This window comes from Arachis hypogaea, chromosome 6, assembly GCF_003086295.3.
Source record: "Arachis hypogaea cultivar Tifrunner chromosome 6, arahy.Tifrunner.gnm2.J5K5, whole genome shotgun sequence".
In the NCBI taxonomy this organism is placed as follows: Eukaryota; Viridiplantae; Streptophyta; class Magnoliopsida; order Fabales; family Fabaceae; genus Arachis; species Arachis hypogaea.
Window position 1 is genome coordinate 108,052,549 of NC_092041.1, and position 18,891 is coordinate 108,071,439.

General features: G+C 29.2%; 1 protein-coding gene and 1 non-coding gene across 2 annotated transcripts; both read left to right on the forward strand.

The window, feature by feature from the left end:
* Positions 1-10,325: 10,325 nt before the first annotated feature.
* On the forward strand, positions 10,326-14,930 carry LOC112755526 (histone-lysine N-methyltransferase ATXR6). Its single transcript, XM_025803672.3, has 6 exons — positions 10,326-10,624; positions 10,915-10,995; positions 11,096-11,328; positions 12,369-12,469; positions 12,999-13,211; positions 14,440-14,930. The coding sequence occupies exons 1-6, from the start codon at positions 10,402-10,404 to the stop codon at positions 14,597-14,599; spliced, it is 1,011 nt and encodes a 336-aa protein (XP_025659457.1). The 5' UTR covers positions 10,326-10,401; the 3' UTR covers positions 14,600-14,930.
* A 1,325-nt stretch (positions 14,931-16,255) lies between these two features.
* Positions 16,256-16,327, forward strand: TRNAW-CCA (transfer RNA tryptophan (anticodon CCA)). The gene has a single exon. It is a non-coding gene; the product is annotated as a tRNA-Trp (tRNA).
* The last annotated feature ends 2,564 nt before the right edge of the window (positions 16,328-18,891 follow it).

Genomic DNA, 18,891 nt, shown 5'->3' on the forward strand with positions numbered 1-18,891 from the left:
TTTTATTGTGATTTTTTGTTATTGAACTTATTAAGTTGATAATTTGCTAAATTGTTGGGCTGCTGTTGTCTTAATTTGCTAAATTGTTGGGTTGCTGTGATTGAATTTGTTGGATTTTTCTATTCAAGTTTTGTTGTTGTTTTTTGTTTCATATACCTATTATTGTTCTTCAGATTATTGGGTTGCTGTGTTTTTTTTTTAAATTGTTAATTTGTTGATTTTTAAAATTATTATTGTGATTCTTGGGATATAGATTGCTTTTGTTTTTTGTTATTAGGTTGTTGGTTTTTTAATTCCAATCTTGCTCTTGTTAATTCATTAAATTATTGTTATTGTGATTCTTGTTGTTGAGATTGTTCTTGCTAGTGAGTATATTAATTTGGATTTGTTGAAATTTGTTAGACTATAACTATATTTGGTGTGTTTATAATTGAGGAATAGAGAAAGGGGCAGCTAGCATTGTTTGATTTGTTTCATTGATTGTTGTTTCAATTCTCCCTCTTTTCTGCTGCAAGAAGCTCACCCTCTCACTAATTCAATCTTCCTTCTTAATGGTTGTGAATTTGCTTGTTTTATTGATGGTTGTATTATTCACACTATACCATATACTTTTCCTAATTCAATATAATTTTTGAGTTTGCCTGCATGGTTATATGATATGAGTTTATTTATATTTATTATTTTATTATAAAACGGTTTTTTCGGTTCAACCACGGTCGAACCGGTTGAACCTATAAACCAGTAAACTAGTAGCTAGAATGGTTCGATGACCGGTTCAGTTTTCAGAACCTTGAATTAAACCCTAAACCCCCTAACTTAACCCTACCGTCATTCACCTTCTTATTTCTTAACCTAATCTACGGAAGAAAGGGAAATAAGGAAAGAAAGGGAAAATAAGGAAAACGGGGAGGAAGAAAGGGGAAATAAGGAAAGAAAGGGAAAATAAGGAAGACAGGGGGAGCTTGAGAAGTGGGGAACCGAGAAAGGAAGAAAGGGAAAGGGAGTGACCAGAGAAAGATGAGCAGAGAGGGAGAAGAGGAAGAAAAGTGAGTTGAGAGGAAGAAGCCGCCGCCACTGCAGTCCGCGTTCACGTCGTCGTCGTAGCGCCGCCATCCTTGCGCCAATCGCTGCCGTTGTCGGTGATGAAGCCCGTCGCCGCCATTCGCGCCTCTATCGCTGCCAGAACTGCACGCCGCCACTGGAAGCATCTTCATCATCGCCGTTGATGGAGGTTCGTGAACAGTGGGAAGACGCGCGAGGAAGGAGAAGCCTTCGCCATCGCCGTTTTGTCTCAATCTGGCTGTCGCCGTCAAGCCATGCCCGCCCCATCATCGAGCACGCCCGCGCCACCGTCGCTGAGATTGCCGTTGCTGTTGCCTCCATTTCTGCCGCAGATGCCGCCGGCGCCGCTGCTGTAAGCTGCTCCTGCTGATTGGTTCTGATTCGGTGGGAATCCCTTGTGCCAGATCTATCCTAAGTGGTTTTGAGTTCACGTTGGTTCTGCTCTTGCCGATGAGGGCCGGGAGATGCGACTGCACTGCTTTTGGTTCCTTGTTATGCAGTAAGTTGCTTTTGCTTCGAAAACTCCTCTTTGTCGTTGTTCTGTTATAGATTATTGAGTTTTATGCGACATTAATATTTTAGGATTGAGCTACGGTTCTGGGATGATGTGTTTAGAAGCTGTGGCTGTTGCGGGGATAGTCGATTTTGATGCCACTGCTGCGAGATAAGAATAGAAATAGAATTTTGTCACGTAGTTGAGCCGCGATTGAGGTAGGGGTTTTTTTTAAAATCTATTATACATTACAGAATTGTTATAAATAGATATTGATGCAAAAAGATATACTTTTGTGATTATATTTGTCTTGTGGATGTGATGGTTTGTTAGACTGAATTATTGGTTGCTTGGTTGTGTGAACAGTGTATGGTTGTTGATAAGAAATCGGTTTGAAATATTATTTACTTGATTATTATGAAAAGTGGATTTTCTTGGTTTTGGAGTTTTCTTAGTAATATAAATGAACTGATTTTGGAAACAATTTGAGATATGAAAATAAATTGATTCTGAGAACGGTTTGATTTTAAGTTGGTTTGATTTTATAAATGATTCAATATTTAAGCTGGTTTGATTTTAAAAAGAATTTATTTATTGGAATTGGTTTGATTTGAAAATAATTTGATATTGGAACTGGTTCAATCTTAGAAAATGTTTGAGAATTGGAAATGGATGAGAAATGTTTGGATGGAACCCGAAAAGGGTGGCAGTGTTTGAGTTTTAGAGGAGATGCTGCTGAAATTTTATAAAATTAGAAGTTTTATTTGAAGTAGTTATTTTAAAAAGGTTTAATTTTAAACATTACATGGTTTAATATTACTTTATTTATCAAAGGAAGAGTTATGTTTTGGATTGGGAATTGTTAGTGAACAGAATGGAAAGAAGGATGACGAGAATTTTTTTTGAAATATGATTTTGAAAAAAATTGGAAATTGGAAATGAGATTTGGATTGATGAATGTTAATGATGTTGAGAATGACTTAGACATTGATGAATGTTGAATGAATTATTTATATGGCTTATGAAATTGAAATATCTGAGACACGAGTTTTTCTGGATAAAGTGCCGTGGCTTGCCACCAGGTGTACCAGGTTGAAAACTCGATACTCTGTTGACCCTACGACGTAAGTGTGACCGGGCACTATATAAATTCTCGGGAATGTTACTCCCATTGAGCAATATTGATTATTTGAGAAAAAACTATGCATAGACTCTTGGAGATGCACGTTGGGGGACAGTCTAAGTACAATTCAGACTTGTCGGGTTGGCTGGATAACCGACAGATGAGCCTCATCAGCCATAGGAAAGCCATGCATCATATGCATTTGTATGCTTTGCTTAGGTTTGATCTTGTTTTGGTTTGCCTAATTGCTAAACTGTTCTTAACTGTTACTTGAACTATTTGCTGTAATTGCTACCTAAACTTATGCTTTCCTTGTCTGTCTTGCTTGTGTTTGTCATGGCGTGCTACATTTCATAATGAACTTTGGTGCTGAATTAATGATTGTGTTGTTTGATTGCGTGGTTGGTTTTGGGTTTTTCTTATAAAAAAGGAAATGTTTAGATTTCTGAAAGATTGAACATTATTTCAAAAGGTTTTGAACAATTACCCTTTTGATTTTTAAAAGATTCATAAGGCAATGATAATCACTGAGTTTGAAAACAGTTTTCTTATTAAATATATTCTTATGACAACTTTGAAACTCCGTGGTGAGACCATGTGGTTAGGTTCTCACCCCCCTACAGCTGTATCTTTTCAGGAACCGGATGAAGCATTATGAAGAGTTATGCTGCGTTTGATTTATATGTTGTATTAATTAGATTATTTTCTTTCCTCGCCTTTGTTATCGCAAGTTTGTAAGAGGGATAGGAGTTGTATGTTTTATATGTGTATTATATTAAGAGATAATATGTAAGGAGTATAGTCTATGAATCTATGCTTGCTTGTGCTTTTCTTAAGATAAAGTATTTATTTTCGCTTTTCAAAGAAATCAGCGATACAGTTTCGAGTCACAGGCTCCTATTGATATAATTAATTATAATTAATCAATTCATATAAATTATAATAAATGATGAGATTTGAATATCTAATCAAATTAATTAATTGATATAATTAATTAATTATAATTGATTTGTTTTAACGAATTAAATGAAATAGATCAGGAAATACCTCAAGAGCATGCCACATCAGTTTTATCGTTAAGTGTAAAAATTCAATTTTTATATAATAGAATAGAATAGATAGATAATAAAGATATTTTATTAAATTAGTATAATTATACATTATTCATTAAATATTAATTATAATATTGTAATATAATTATAATAAAGATATTTTTATAAAATAAATTTATTTAGAGAAATATAAATTGGTTATTAATAGCTGGTACCATTATCATATAATTATCATAATATATTATTATTATTATTATTATCATTATTATTATCAATATAATTAAAATGATTAAAAATATTTTCGATTGATAATTGATAAGTAGTTTAATAATGTATTAAATATTGATTTTATATAATTAGAATAAAGATATTTTCTTAAATTAGTATAATTATATATTATTACTTAAATGCTAATTATAGTATAATTATAATAAAGATATTTTTATAAAATAAATTTAGAAGATAAAATAGTGCATTTATTTTGGCGGAGAAATAGATTCATGAGGAATCGACACCTCACTTTTATTAGTTGGGGAAAAACCCAATTTTAGTATATTAAGTAGATTTAAAAAAAAAAATCAAACGGTACTATTTCAATGTTAATTATTATTTATTATTAATAATGTTTTGTTCATAACAAAAGGTAAAAATATAATTATTCAGATTTAGATTTTAAAAGAATTAACGTTATTAGTAACAAAATGATCTATTTTATTATACATATTATAAATTAATGAATTAAACTAACAGATATAATGAATTATAATTAATTAATTGGTATAAATTATAATAAATTATATAACATTTAAAAAAAATAAAATGAGTAAGAAGAAAATAAAAAGAGATAGAATAGATAAAAGACTATAATAAAATAAATTGAATGTGAGAATTTTTTTTGGTACATTTTATATCACATTCGTTTCAATAATAATAATAAATAAAATTACGTCAATTTGATATCTAAGAAAAAATGATGAGATAAAATAAAATCATAATACAATTCTAAAGTAAAAGCTTAAATTAGAACATAATATTATTACACAATACAAATTAAAAGTAATTTCACACTACAATATAGCACAAATAGGTAAATGACTTAAATTTAAATGCGAAACATTTTTTATTTATGCATACATGATAACACCATGGTTTATAAATACTTCATGGATAACATATCATATATAGCTCCGAATGATGAGCACGGAAGTTGGAGAGTGTGGTAGTTTGTATTCACGATAGTTGCCTTCTTGCAACGACGCCTCATAGGAAGAAAAATAATTGTTGTAAAAAGTTATCAAATGAAAGAATAATTGGTAAACGAATGATATTTTCTTCTAGTATACATGGTCTTTTATAGTGGTAAAATTAATCTGGAAGGAATTAAATTTTATATTTTTATATTAGGAATAGAATTTGATATTTATCCTAATAAAATTATTATTATTATCAATATAAATGGATTGACAACTTGCAACTAATAAAATCATTTGGATAATGAATAAGAATTAGAAGGATATCAATATAATTAAAATGAATATAATTAAAATATTTAAAAATATTTTTGATTGATAATTAGTTTAATAATGCATTAAATATTGATTTTATATAATTATAATCAAGATATTTTCCTAAATTAGTATAATTATGTATTATTTATTAAAATAATTAAAAATATTTCCGATTAATAATTGATAAGTAGTTTAATAATGTATTAAATATTAATTTTATATAATTATAATAAAGATATTTTTCTAAATTAGTATAATTATGCATTATTCATTAAATACATTTATTTTGGAGAAAAAATAGATTCACGAAAAAGTGACATCTCACTTTCATTAGTCGGAGGAAAACCCAATTTTAATATATTAAATAGATATTTTATAAAACAGACTCAATAACAAAATTGAATCTAATACCTTTTAAGTTACGCTTCTTACATCTTTAACCATTAAATTATAATTATTTTTGGTATTTATTGTCTCATATATATATATATATATATATATATATATATATATATATATATAAACATATAATTTATAATGATCCTAATATTTTAATTTAATACATTATAAAAAGAACAAAGTACCTGACATCATCATCTTATATTATTACACAAGCTAATAAGCAAGCATAAATTACAGCTTTTATATTCATACAAATACTAAGTACATACATCATTCTTTATTTAAGAAATAGTAGTGTAGATAAAAATTAAGAAATTAACATAGCCAACAATGTCTTATTTTATCAATGAATCATAATTCAAATGGTATAGTATCTTTATTTTCGTTTAGAAGTCTCGAATTTAAATTTTATTTTTAATTAAAAAAACGTCTTACTTTTATTGATTTATACAAAAACCAATTCTACTAAACTTATAAATTAATTTCTAAATTTGTTTAATTTATTTTTAAATATTTTTTTAAATAATTAAAAATGAGACTTAAACTCCAACCTCTAGACGAATATAAAAAAACTATGTTATGATTCATTGACTTTTTTAAATAAATTAAACACTACTTTTTAAGAATCATGACAATTACTATACACAATAGCCATAAAAACCACCACCACCACCAAAAGCACTTAAATCACAAACCCTTCCACAAGGGGACTGGTCGCAATCTGAAGAGTATACACAAAGATCTATGCAATAATCTTGAAGCAGTTTTCTTCCCAATGATGTTATTAGTCCATTATTAAATTCATTGCCAGAAGATGATGATGCTGCTGCTGCTACAATAATTTATATATGGAGTTATATATTAAGTTTAGCTAATAAAGCAAAATATATACTAGTTAAAATTTTAATATATTTTAAAAATTGTTTTTTATAGGTTAAATTATTCTGTTATTTTATATAATTTTTATACCAATTTCAAATTTATAATTAAATTTTATTAACGATAAACATTATAAAAATATGCTTAACACATATTTAGGTTAAGTTAAATATTTTTGGAATAAAAATAATATATGATTATAAATTTAAAATTAAGTTAAATTTTATATGTGTTTTTTGCTTCTCAAAAACTCTTCAATAACTTTTAGAAGTATCTAAAGTCTTTTTTCTATGGCATTATTCATCCTCACTAAAACCACCATTGCCCCAATTTTTGAGAAGCTTGATCACATAGCAACAAGTACCTCTTCTTGTTCAAATGTTGGGGATGGATAAATTAGCTAATATAGAATCAGTCAAATTCAAAGAATGGAGACAGCATGACCACTCCATTGTATATCTCCAAACCTTCAAAAAACAAATATTTTTATTGCAATCATTTCCATAAAATGTGGATTAAGATTCAATTATTCTCTATTAATTTTTTCAAAACTTGGATTCCAAGTCTAAAAACTCACACTACAAGAAATGTGTGCATTATGCCATTATTGTTGGAATTACTATTGGGCTCATGGTCATTTTCACTAATAATTATCATCGAATTGCATATTCTAATGCTTAAATTTGACACTAACTAAAATAAGACATAAAACTCGTATAATTGGCACAAAATATTACTCTCAAATTTTTTGATAATAAATCAACTAAATGAAATGCATCGTTTTACTTAAAGAACTTTACATTATATTTGAATTATTTCGATGCTAGATTTGATGCAAATTAAGACCCTACATTTGAATTTATGATTTTCCTCCTCATTTTTTGATACAAATTCTGTTGGACAATTTGAAAACTGACATCTAATAATTAGTCTAATTACAAGACCACTATTTAGAAAAATAAAATAAGATTTTACAAATATGACTAAATCGTTTGTTCAATTAAGAATTTATCAAGACATTAGTTAACGATAATGAAAAATCAAATTTCTTACTATTTTGAAGCTGCATGAAATACTCTCATTAATGAAGCTAAATCAATATACATCATTTTATTATTAGTATTTATTTTACTTTATTTTGCTTTTATTATTTTAGGCTTAATTATAATTTGACCAATTTGTCTTGATGAATTTATGAGTTAGTGTTTTAAAATTAAAAGGTAAAAGAGTCTCTAAATTTTGTAACCACTTTTTTTTTTTTGATGAATAAAATTTTTTGAAAAGCTTGGGTGTGAATAGAAGAAGTGGAGTGATTTTTTTAAGTGCCTCATTAGAAAATTGAGGTAGAGCATTTTTTTTCTTTGATTTTTTATTTGTAATTTAAAAAATAATTAAAATACTATATCAATTAAATTATCATTTAATTTGTAAAATTAAGTATAGAACAAACCCTTTGATGAAGATATGAGTTATTTCTAATTCTGAAAAATCTAAGATACGGTCGAACGGTCGGTTTACTCGTTCGATATTAAGTAAGTATTAGGAGTTCGAATATCGATTTGTGCATGCAGTAATTTATTGGTCAGTGACAGATTTTTAAATGGCAGAATGAAAATTTTACACTTTCAAAAGGTCCATCACTAAAGCACATGCAAAGAAACTCAAAAAGAATTTTAGAAACTTGACCGCGCTCATACACAAGGAAATACATTAATTGTTAAACAAAGGAGAAAAGACAAAACCCATTGGGCTAAGTTAGGATAGCAAGAAGTCTAATAGTGTTTTTTAAGTTAAGTAAAGATATAAATTTAGTATTAACTAGTATTTTTACCCATAATAACATTACGAAAATATACATTTTTTAAAACTACGTTTCACTTTATTCCGACAGTATAGATTATGCATGACATAAAAGTTTTATAAAATCAAACTACCTTTACAAAAAAAGTCATAGGTTAACAAAAGTCTTTGACTAAAAAGACCATTGTATCTATAGATAAAAAATCAAATAATAAGATTTATAGTTATTATTTTTATATGAAAAAATCTATTTTTTAAATAATTAATTTTAACATTCGTTATCTAAAATTTAAAACAATTTAACGTGTAAACTTTTACATTTAATTAGGTGTTAAGTCTGTTGCACAAATAGAAATATTAATTTTTATACTTGTTATTTAAAAATAATATTTTTCTCTCTCTATATATATAAATATAATTAGATATTAGCATAAAAAAATTATACGAATAGTTATAAAATTAACTCAAAACTAATTTTTTTTAAAACAATTGAATCTTGATTCTAACTTTTAATTATAACATTAGAATTTTTTCCAAATTATATTGTAATAAATATTTGAAAGAAGAAAAATAAAAATATAGATTAAAAAGATAAACGGTGAAAATTTAAAACTAAATAAAAAAATTAAAAAATAAGTATATAATAATAATATTTTTTATTTAAATTATATTATTTTGTTAATTTTGTTTCCTGTAGAATAGAAAGGTAGAAAAAATAGAGAATGAGAGAAAAAAGAGAGAAAGATAAAGATGAAAAATGAGAGTGAGAGTTTGTTAATTTTGGAAGAAAAAATTTTATTTTAATTATAATAAAAGAATATTAGATGACATATTTTAATTTGTCAAATTACTAATATAAAATATAAATTATATATAGATTATATATAGAGTAAAAATGGTAGAGATAAATAGAAAAATGGAGAGAGGTAGATGAGAGAATTTAGGAAGGGAGTTTATTAATTTTAGAGAAAAATATTTTAGCTCAATTTTAATAAAAGAGTGTCATGTGACACACATTTGATTATTAAATTAGATAGTAATATATAATACATAATATATGTATATTTCAATTTTAATTTTAATACAATTAAAGAATGTCATGTTGTACATTTTGATTGTAAAAATTAGTAATTAGTCATTAATATTAAATATTAATAATTATATATAAAATAGATGGAGTGGTTGAAGGAATGAGAGAGATAGAGAAAGGAGGATAGAGGAGGGGAAAATTTGATTTTAATTGTAATGAGGGAGTGACATGTGACATATTTTTATTGTAAAATTAGTATGGAAAAGGGAAGACTTCATTAATTTTGGAGGGAAATATTTAATTTCAATTACAATGAGAGAGTGACATGTGTCACGTTTTGATTGTAAAATTAGTAAGGAGAAGATGAGAATTTCTTAATTTTAGAGAAAAAAATTTAATTCCAATTATAGTAAAAAAGAGACATATGACACATTTTAGTTGTAAAATTAAAAATATATAATAAAATAATAGAATACATAATAGATTTTTGTATTTAGACCATATTCTCTTTTTATACTATTTCAATTTGTATAGTAAATATCCTAATTATAAAATATCATTTTACCAACATTATCTTTAAATCTTTCTTTTTAAAATAATAATATATATTTTAAAACTCTCACTAAAGCGCACGGTTTGATAACACGCTCATTATTTTTGTTTTCCAATAATTCTACTATTATACTATCCCCACATCATAAATTATTTATTTATTTATTTATTATGTAAAAATATTTAAAAAAAAAATCTTTCAAAAAAAAAATAAATTATAATTTCTCAAAAAAAAATATTTTTTTATCTTTTTAATATTTTTATTTTTACTATTAAAAATTTATTAAATACATTAAAAAATAAAAAAGGATTTTATTATTAAAAAAATCTTTTTTTTTATTGGCGCGAAGACCCAATTTGGCGCGTAACTAAATTAACCCGCCAAATGATTATTCAATTACTTGCACACTCTACACTGCACAAATAACCATTCTCTCTTTCTCTCGCATCTGTATCTATCTTCTTCTTCTTCTTCTTCTTCTTCTTCTTCCACACACACCATGTCACTCAAGCGAAGAAGGACCCACGCTCCCAAGCCCGCCCTAGACGACGACGTCATCTGCGAGCATTGCTCCTCCGGCGACTCCCCGGCGGAGCTTCTCCTCTGCGACAAATGCGACCGAGGCTACCACCTCTTCTGTCTCCGACCTATCCTTCCTTCCGTTCCCAAAGGCTCTTGGCTCTGCCCCTCTTGTTCCCACAGTGACACCAAGAAACCAAAATGTATGTTCCTCTTTTTTGGTTAATTTCAAACTTATTTTTCTTTTCCTGCACCAGATCTACAAATCCATAATATTTGAACAATAGCCTCAAATAATAATCTACAGTTTTTAATCTTAAATTTTCAATTACATAATAACCGACGGCTACATGATCAATTTCATTTTATTTTTTTCTCAGTACCAGATCTACGTAGCTACATTATGTTGTCCTATTTTTATTAGATTCAGAGTTTTATTTTTTCATTTTTATAATAATTAACAGCTTCTGCGTTTTCGTTTGAATTAATGCAGCATTTCCACTTGTTCAGACCAAAATCATTGACTTCTTTAGAATTAAACGGTCTTCGGAGGAAACCTTAACTTCAATTCAAGGTATGGCGCGTAGTATTCTATTATGAAAGTGAAGATTTGAAGCTAACTGGAACTAGTATTATTTTTTCTTTCTTCTGATTTTGTTTTTGTGTTGTTACAGATGTTCGGAAGAAGCGGAAGCGGGGAAGCAGCGTGGCTTTGTTGAAGAAGAAGAAGAGGAAGCTTCTTCCGTTCGTTCCGACCGAGGATCCTAAGAGAAGGTTAGAGCAGATGGCATCGCTGGCTACAGCACTGATGGCAACAAAAGCGGTGTTCAGCAATGAGCTTACTTACATTCCTGGTATGGCGCCAAGATCTGCTAATTGTCCTGCTTTGGAGAGTGGTGGGATGCAGGTAACATGTTTGTGAAAATGTCAATTAGATGAATTTGTTCTGAATTTCGTGCAATGTGAAAATTGGAAAATCATATTGAAATGATAAGTATGTCATTGTGTTTTGTGCTTGTTTATGGAATTGTTATCTTTATAGAAGAATTATATTGAGACACTGTTAAGTATGTTTTATAGTGCAGGCCTCATCTTAAAAGAATATTATACATTATACTTTCTTCTTAGTAATGCTTGTGGTGCTGATGAGTGCTGACTAATGTATATTAAATATCACTTTCTGCATTCAAGAATTTGTTTAATTAGACAGGCTTAAAACGTGGAATCACACCAAAAAAGAAAAGTGAGAGGGGAAAAAAGGAGATGGTGTATGTGCCTAACAAAGTAACAAGTTGCAAAATCATTTTGTCTATCCCTTTTATCAAAATAGTAGACTTTATACTATTTGAGTTGTTGCACTTGTTTAACTGTTTGGGAAGCAATCATCATAACTCAGGAACTGTAGAATGATTTGCTTTGTAAATGCTGCAACTTTAAGTGAAACATATAAATATTAAGTAGAGAAATGATAATTTCACTCTTATTTTTTATAATGCCATTCCATTGCCTGTTAAATATGTCTTGTTCTGAGCTATTGATAGGTTATCTCACAGATAAATGCCACAAGCAAGATTTTGCATATGAAATTTACGGCTTATGTAAGACTGTATTTGATAACACAGTAGAGGGCGTAAGAAAACAATTAAATAGAATCTTAGAGTTACAGTAGTTGCCACCTATAAGAAAAGAGTAACAATAGTTGCTGCATATTAAAATTTCAAAATCAAATGTTGAAGCACCCAAAAAACAGTAGTATGACAGCGTGAATCCAAGCTATTGTGAGTTAGTTGTCACAAGTTTGACATATTTCGTAATTCTCAAATTGATTCTTCAATTGTGCAAAAAGAGTGATTACGTGTGTATTTCTTCATTTTTCTTTTTACTTTTCCTTTATTTTCCTATTGATCTAGAATTTGCTACTTAGACAAATTTGTGTATTTAATTCAGGTCTTATCAAAAGAAGACACAGACACTTTAAACTTGTGCAGAACTATGATGAAAAGAGGAGAATGCCCACCCCTCATGGTTGTTTTTGATCCTCTAGAAGGGTAAGCAGATATACAAACATAAATTGGCATTTTCTCTTCTCATGAATAGTGAAATAACTGAACACTTTGCTAGCAGTAGTGAACTGGGAAGGTAACTTGAAACTAGTTGTGCGAATAAATGTAAATTCCATAATTCATCTAGTGACTACCTTTAACTTCATCAAACTCTAGTTAACTGGTAAACTTTTGTAAGTTCACTGGTTTAGGTCTTCTATCGAGTTTACGATTTTATAGGTACTTCTGTAAGCTCCACAAGTTTAGGTGAACTTTCAAGTATGATTACTTCGACTACCTTAATTGAAAATTGCACACACAGGTAGTTTATTACTGATTTTCAGTGATGTAGTCATCATCATACTTATGTAGTGATATCATTTATCCATCATAGATCGGATGTGGGATCTTTATATGATGAATGGGTAGTATGTTGCCGAGGAGTATTAATGATGATTGTGTTTATGAAACATTTCTGTTTACTGACATTTCCGCCTTTCTATTGAGCTTGATTTTTCAGATTCTGTTTGTGCAGGTTCACTGTTGAGGCAGATAGATTCATAAGAGATTTAACCATAATCACAGAATATGTTGGAGACGTTGACTTTTTAAAGAATAGGGAAAATGATGATGGGGATAGCATGATGACACTTCTTTCTGCTTCTAATCCCTCCCAAACGCTTGTCATCTGTCCAGATAAACGAAGCAATATAGCACGCTTCATCAATGGCATAAACAACCACACACCGTAAGTTTCATCAATCTTTAATCTTATTCTTTGCTGCCTATATATGTTACTTCTATCTCAGGGGTGTTACTGAATGGGGCAAGTCTCCAAACACAAACTAACATTGCTATCTAGCATTTACAGTAAAAAGAACTATAAAGTTTACTTCAATGGACCAACTAGAATTTTAGATCTTAATGATCCACGTAGAAAAATATAAAATAATCTTATGAAATGTCTATGCTATCCTTTTCTCTATCTTCTCTTCAATTAAACATCTTCCATCATAATGCATTAATGCTTACTGCTACCACTACAAAAATATCAACACCACCATTAATGGTAACACCAACACTATCATTGCTCTCTATTTCTTTGTGAAATTGTTCTTCTTGTTATGCATTCAAACTTCAAACCAAATCATTGTCTCTCTTTTGTATTTTCGATCCAACACGCTCTTGTAAACTTGGACATCTTCTCCATCCCGAAACTCTTCCTTAGAGACCCTAAAGCTGCGCCGCAGAAACTGATGTCATGGTTCCCTTCGGGCAGCGCTGCGATGCCAGCACCGGAGAGGGCAAGAAGCATGTGAGGTGCTGCTGACAGGGGGTGATAGTGAGCGGAGGAGATCTGCGGTGGAGATGCTGAGTTAGTGCTCCGGTGAGGCAGTGGAGCAGGGTAGTGGCGTGGTTCTTTGAATGAAATTCAAGGCAAGGAGATGAACCCAATTTTTAAATGATGATCGGTGCAAAAAGTTTTTTTGGCGGTGGCGCGTTGATGTTTGTAGTGTTGCAGAAAAAAAAGAAAAAAAAAGGATAAAAAAGGAATTTTAAAATAAAATTATTTTTTGAATTTTTTAAATATAAATATAATTATTTTATAATTAATAAAAATTTTAAATCTTTGTCATTGGTTCAAAATTTAAGTGGTCATGATTCATAAGGAATCTTGGACCAAGAACTATAATATACTTTCCCGTACAAGAAGCTTCCCCTATAACTATAAGTAAGTTATATGTAACACCTTATTGGTCGAGTAGTATAGTCTGGTATACAAACTCATCCTTTTTATTGTGGTTTAGTGATGCTAACATTGTACTATATATGGGCTCCAACAGGCATTTAGATTATCAAGATTAGTCAGATGTTACCTTTTGCACTCCATGTGAAGTGTAACATTATCTTTTGAATCTAAGTAACGTAAATGTTTGATAGAAATAAAACATTGAAGTGCGCTATTTTCCATGCAGGGAAGGGAAAAAGAAGCAGAACCTGAAGTGTGTGAGATTTGATGTCAATGGTGAATGCCGGGTTCTTTTAATTGCTAACAGAGATATATCAAAAGGGGAGAGATTGTACTATGACTACAATGGATACGAACATGAATATCCAACTGAACATTTTGTCTAAGCAAGCCAACTCCAACCAAGGTCATCATTCCCCCACCCCTTCTCTCTTCTAATTTAGTTGATTGATTCAATTGTTAGTCATCATCTACAGGGAATGGCAATCATTAACAGTTATTCTTGTAATCTCCACTCATGCATAATTGCTTATCCAAATCAGCCCCCATAGTTGTTCGTGTTAAGAGTTACTGATTAACATTGAAATATATGGTCTCCAACAGGCAACAGGAAGGCTCTCAAATATATTGATGACGATGAGATTTGAATTGTGTAACTATTTCTTCAATATAAAAAATATCAGAGTTAATCAATGTCTTTTTTGGGAGTCAACATAACAGTTGATTTGATTTTCTAAAAGGTGATAGTTAAGCACTTAAACGTTTGAAAGATCACAGAAGACTTCATTGCAAATTGAAAATAGAGTATATACTTAAATTATATCGGATATTTTGGTCTTTTAAAATTTTTTATTATAGAAAAAGTAAGACATTTTTTTTAATCACACTTTTGAGGACTTGTTTAATCAAGTAAAAACATAGGTCTTATTAAGATAAGAATTTTTTTGTCTTATTTTTATAAAATTTAAAAATTTTGATGTAATAAAATTTTGTTAAAGACAAATTTTTGATGCAAAATTTTTGGGAGACTTATTTGGGTATATATATTCTTGAAAATATTATCCAAATATCTAAAAGAACCCAGTCTAAAATATAAGGTTGCAAATGTGGTATTTTTTTTGGTGAATAAGGACAAAAGAAACACAAAAAAAATTTAGAGGGAAGGGACATTTGCTAAAACTTCAACAAAATCTTGTTGGGGCAACAACCACTCCGTTCGTTGGATTCAATTCTTTATTTTAATATACTTTCGAGTTCGATTCTTAAGAACATGGTACATATAACACGCTTGGAAGCCAATTTCCTATGTATCAAAAGATGAATTTCCACGTGAAAAATACACATAAATTCATAGTTAGGGAATAATCGTTGGTTGTTCCGATGAATTTACACCCAGTGGATCAAAAAAAATTGTCGACAAAAATTCTTATACATTTTCGCATATTACAAGTGAGTAAAGTGGCAATCCTACACACCACTGTGGTCTGTGTAAAGATCAATCCATTAGCAACGTCTGTTTTTTTGGCTTGATCTTAGCAAGGTGTGTTTAATATCCTTCTCCCACTAATGTATATTGGTCCTAGCCCATTACCTTGTTTCTGTCGGAAGCCCATCACCTTGTAAACCCCAAAGGTCGTCTCATTATCACCCCTTTTAACATCATCAAGAATCTCTTTCGGAAAAAAATATCTTTGAGAATCAGATTAACTTGAGTTTTGAGTTTTTTCTTAGGCCCGTTTAATTACCAAAAAGAAAAGCTCGTCTCAATTGTTTAGAGATTTCGAGAAATCTTAAATATACGGAAAAATTTGTGTTGGGAAGGAAAAAATAGATTTCTTAAAATAAATATAATAATTATTGCAAATGTAAAAAAGTTTATATTTTTACCTTACATTACACATTTTATTTACAATAGGAATGAAAAAGGATATTCTCCAGTATAAATTTCTCCCACTATACGATGAACGGATTCTTTCGGGAGGTGAAGAAATTAAAATAAATATATAATAATAAAATTTCCACAATCGCAGACAACACAACTGGGATCCGTGGCGCAATGGTAGCGCGTCTGACTCCAGATCAGAAGGTTGCGTGTTCGATTCACGTCGGGTTCAAATCCCTTGGTCCTTTACTCTTTTCTTTTTTTTTTTTCCATTTTCTCTTCAGAGATATAAAAGCCAGCAACCTTCGATCTTGTTCAATCTTTAAAGCCATTTATTTTATCCTCTGCCAGCAACCTTCCATTCTTGTTCAGTCCTTAAAACCATTTATTTGTGATTCAATCAACGCATTTGTTAGTTGTTTACAGCCAAGTCTTACCACAACAACCACAGCGATAAACTCACCCTTATCAATGCTATATTTCCTTATCATTCAATCATGGGGGGACTAGTACTCACTACTCAGTAGTATGTCCCAATTTAAACTCTCTAGATTCCAAAAATTCAACTCCTATAGCTTCCTTTCCTCCCTTCACTTCCATATTATTATCATGGTTAATATTTACTTTTGGTCACAATAGTAAATTGTAGCAATTAGGTTTTGATGAAAATTTTTTTTCCATAAGTAACAAATTTAAAAAGTCTTGGAAACCAAAATGACTTTCCATTTGTCTTTGGACTAAAAGTAACACTAACTATTCATTGTTAGTATGTGTAAGTATCATCCATACAAGTTTAATGTACTTCAAATATTTACCATCAATTAATACGATATTGCATAATATTATATACAATTATGCTATATAATCATATTAAAATACAAAATATATATTAAAAGTGTATGAAACAACACATATATTTTTATAACTGTTGATTTGATGACTAATTTTTACTATATACATAGTATTTTTTAATCCCATAACACAATTCTTTTGTGTTAAGAAGCTGCCACATTAGTACATAGGGAAGCAAAAGAACGAGCAAATACATTGAAAATGGAAAGAAAACGACAGAGAGAAGAGAAGGAAGGGGAAAATGGTGGAATGTCAATTGTCAACGTGGAGTCCACTCCATAAGTCCTCTCATCACTCATCCATTCGCTTTGGTATTTTGGGTCCAACCAACAACAAATGAGTCAGAGAGTCTCACAAACTTTGTGAGGTGGAGTTATTAGTGATTTTAACGACTAATACTAAGTCGTACAACAAGGATCAATGCACCATTCACACTCACAAACAAGGCACAAAACAAACGCTCTTTCTCCCCCCACTTCACTCTCACTCCCTTATTGGATCCTTTATTTTTTAGTAGAAATGTCTATCGATCGAATCCGATTTATATATCCTTATTATTTATTTAAATTTGATTCGAAAATTGCGGATATGGATCCGATGGTTATCAAATCAGATTCGTACACTAATAAGATCAAATTGTATATGTTATGTAGATATCCACGTAACTATAGATTTACAAAAATAAATAAATAAATAAATATTTTTTCTATGTTTTATTTCAACTAATAATTATTATATATGTTGTATTATTTTAATTTTATTATTTAAAAAAAATATATTTAATATTATTTTAAAAGTAGACAGATTTAAAAGAATAGAAAAAAATTATTAATATTTTTTAATAAAAATATTTTTTGTTTTGCAGATATATCTAATATCTGATTTGATTCACAAATGTGTAGATCGAATCCAAACTTAAAAACTACCAATATTGGATCCAATCAAATTCAATAGTTTAATTGCGGATCGGATCAAAATTTTAGCCATATCCAATCTGACCATACACTTACTATAAAAGACACTTCACTTTATAACCATTTCACATTATACTTAGTTTGAAAAAAAAAGGACTATATCCAATAAAGTATAATGTAAGTTTCAATAACATATTTCATAATTTAGAAAAGTAATTTAATAATTGTTCTAATTTTTTTTCTAGTTTTATTTTTTATTTGTCGAAGAGTTTATTTTTACCGAATATATATATGCTTCGACACGGTGTTATATTTTTTTTTTTTACACCAATAATAATTTGTTGAAAATATTATTTTTGATATAATAGTAACTTATTTTACAATTTAAATTTATGAAATTTAAAATTTAGAAAAATAACTTAAAATTGTTCTACTTTTTCATGATATACGATATTATTATAAAGGATACTAAAATTTTATATTCTGCAAAGTAAATAACATAATTTATGAGTAATCAATTTGATCATAGTTAAGTTCTAAAGTCACTTTGTTTCTTAAGATTTTAATTGTACTATTTTAATAGTTGAAATTTAAAAAAGTACATCAAATTAGTCTCAATTCCCTTTAACTCTCTCTTGTGAGAGATTAACTTGGTATATTTTTTCTAATACAAAGAAGTAAAGTAATAAATTGAGATTAGAGAGACTAAATTGATAGCTTAACTCTAATTGAAAGGGGTAATTTTGTAAAAGTAAAATAAATGCAGCATAAGTATAGTTTTTGGAAAGTTAGTTATAGGACCACACTAATAGTTGGAATAGGGTTTCAATGTCTGCCCCCCATAGGATGGTCCATACCATAGGGGTGTACCATAAGCAATTAACTATTGCAGCTGGCAAAGGCCATAAAAAGGACTAAGACACAAACAGAGAGCAAGGGATCAGTGTCTCATGCATCTCATCTTTATTTGATGGAATGGAGTTGGCATGCATCTACATCTAGCTAGGCATGTACACAACAACCATAATAG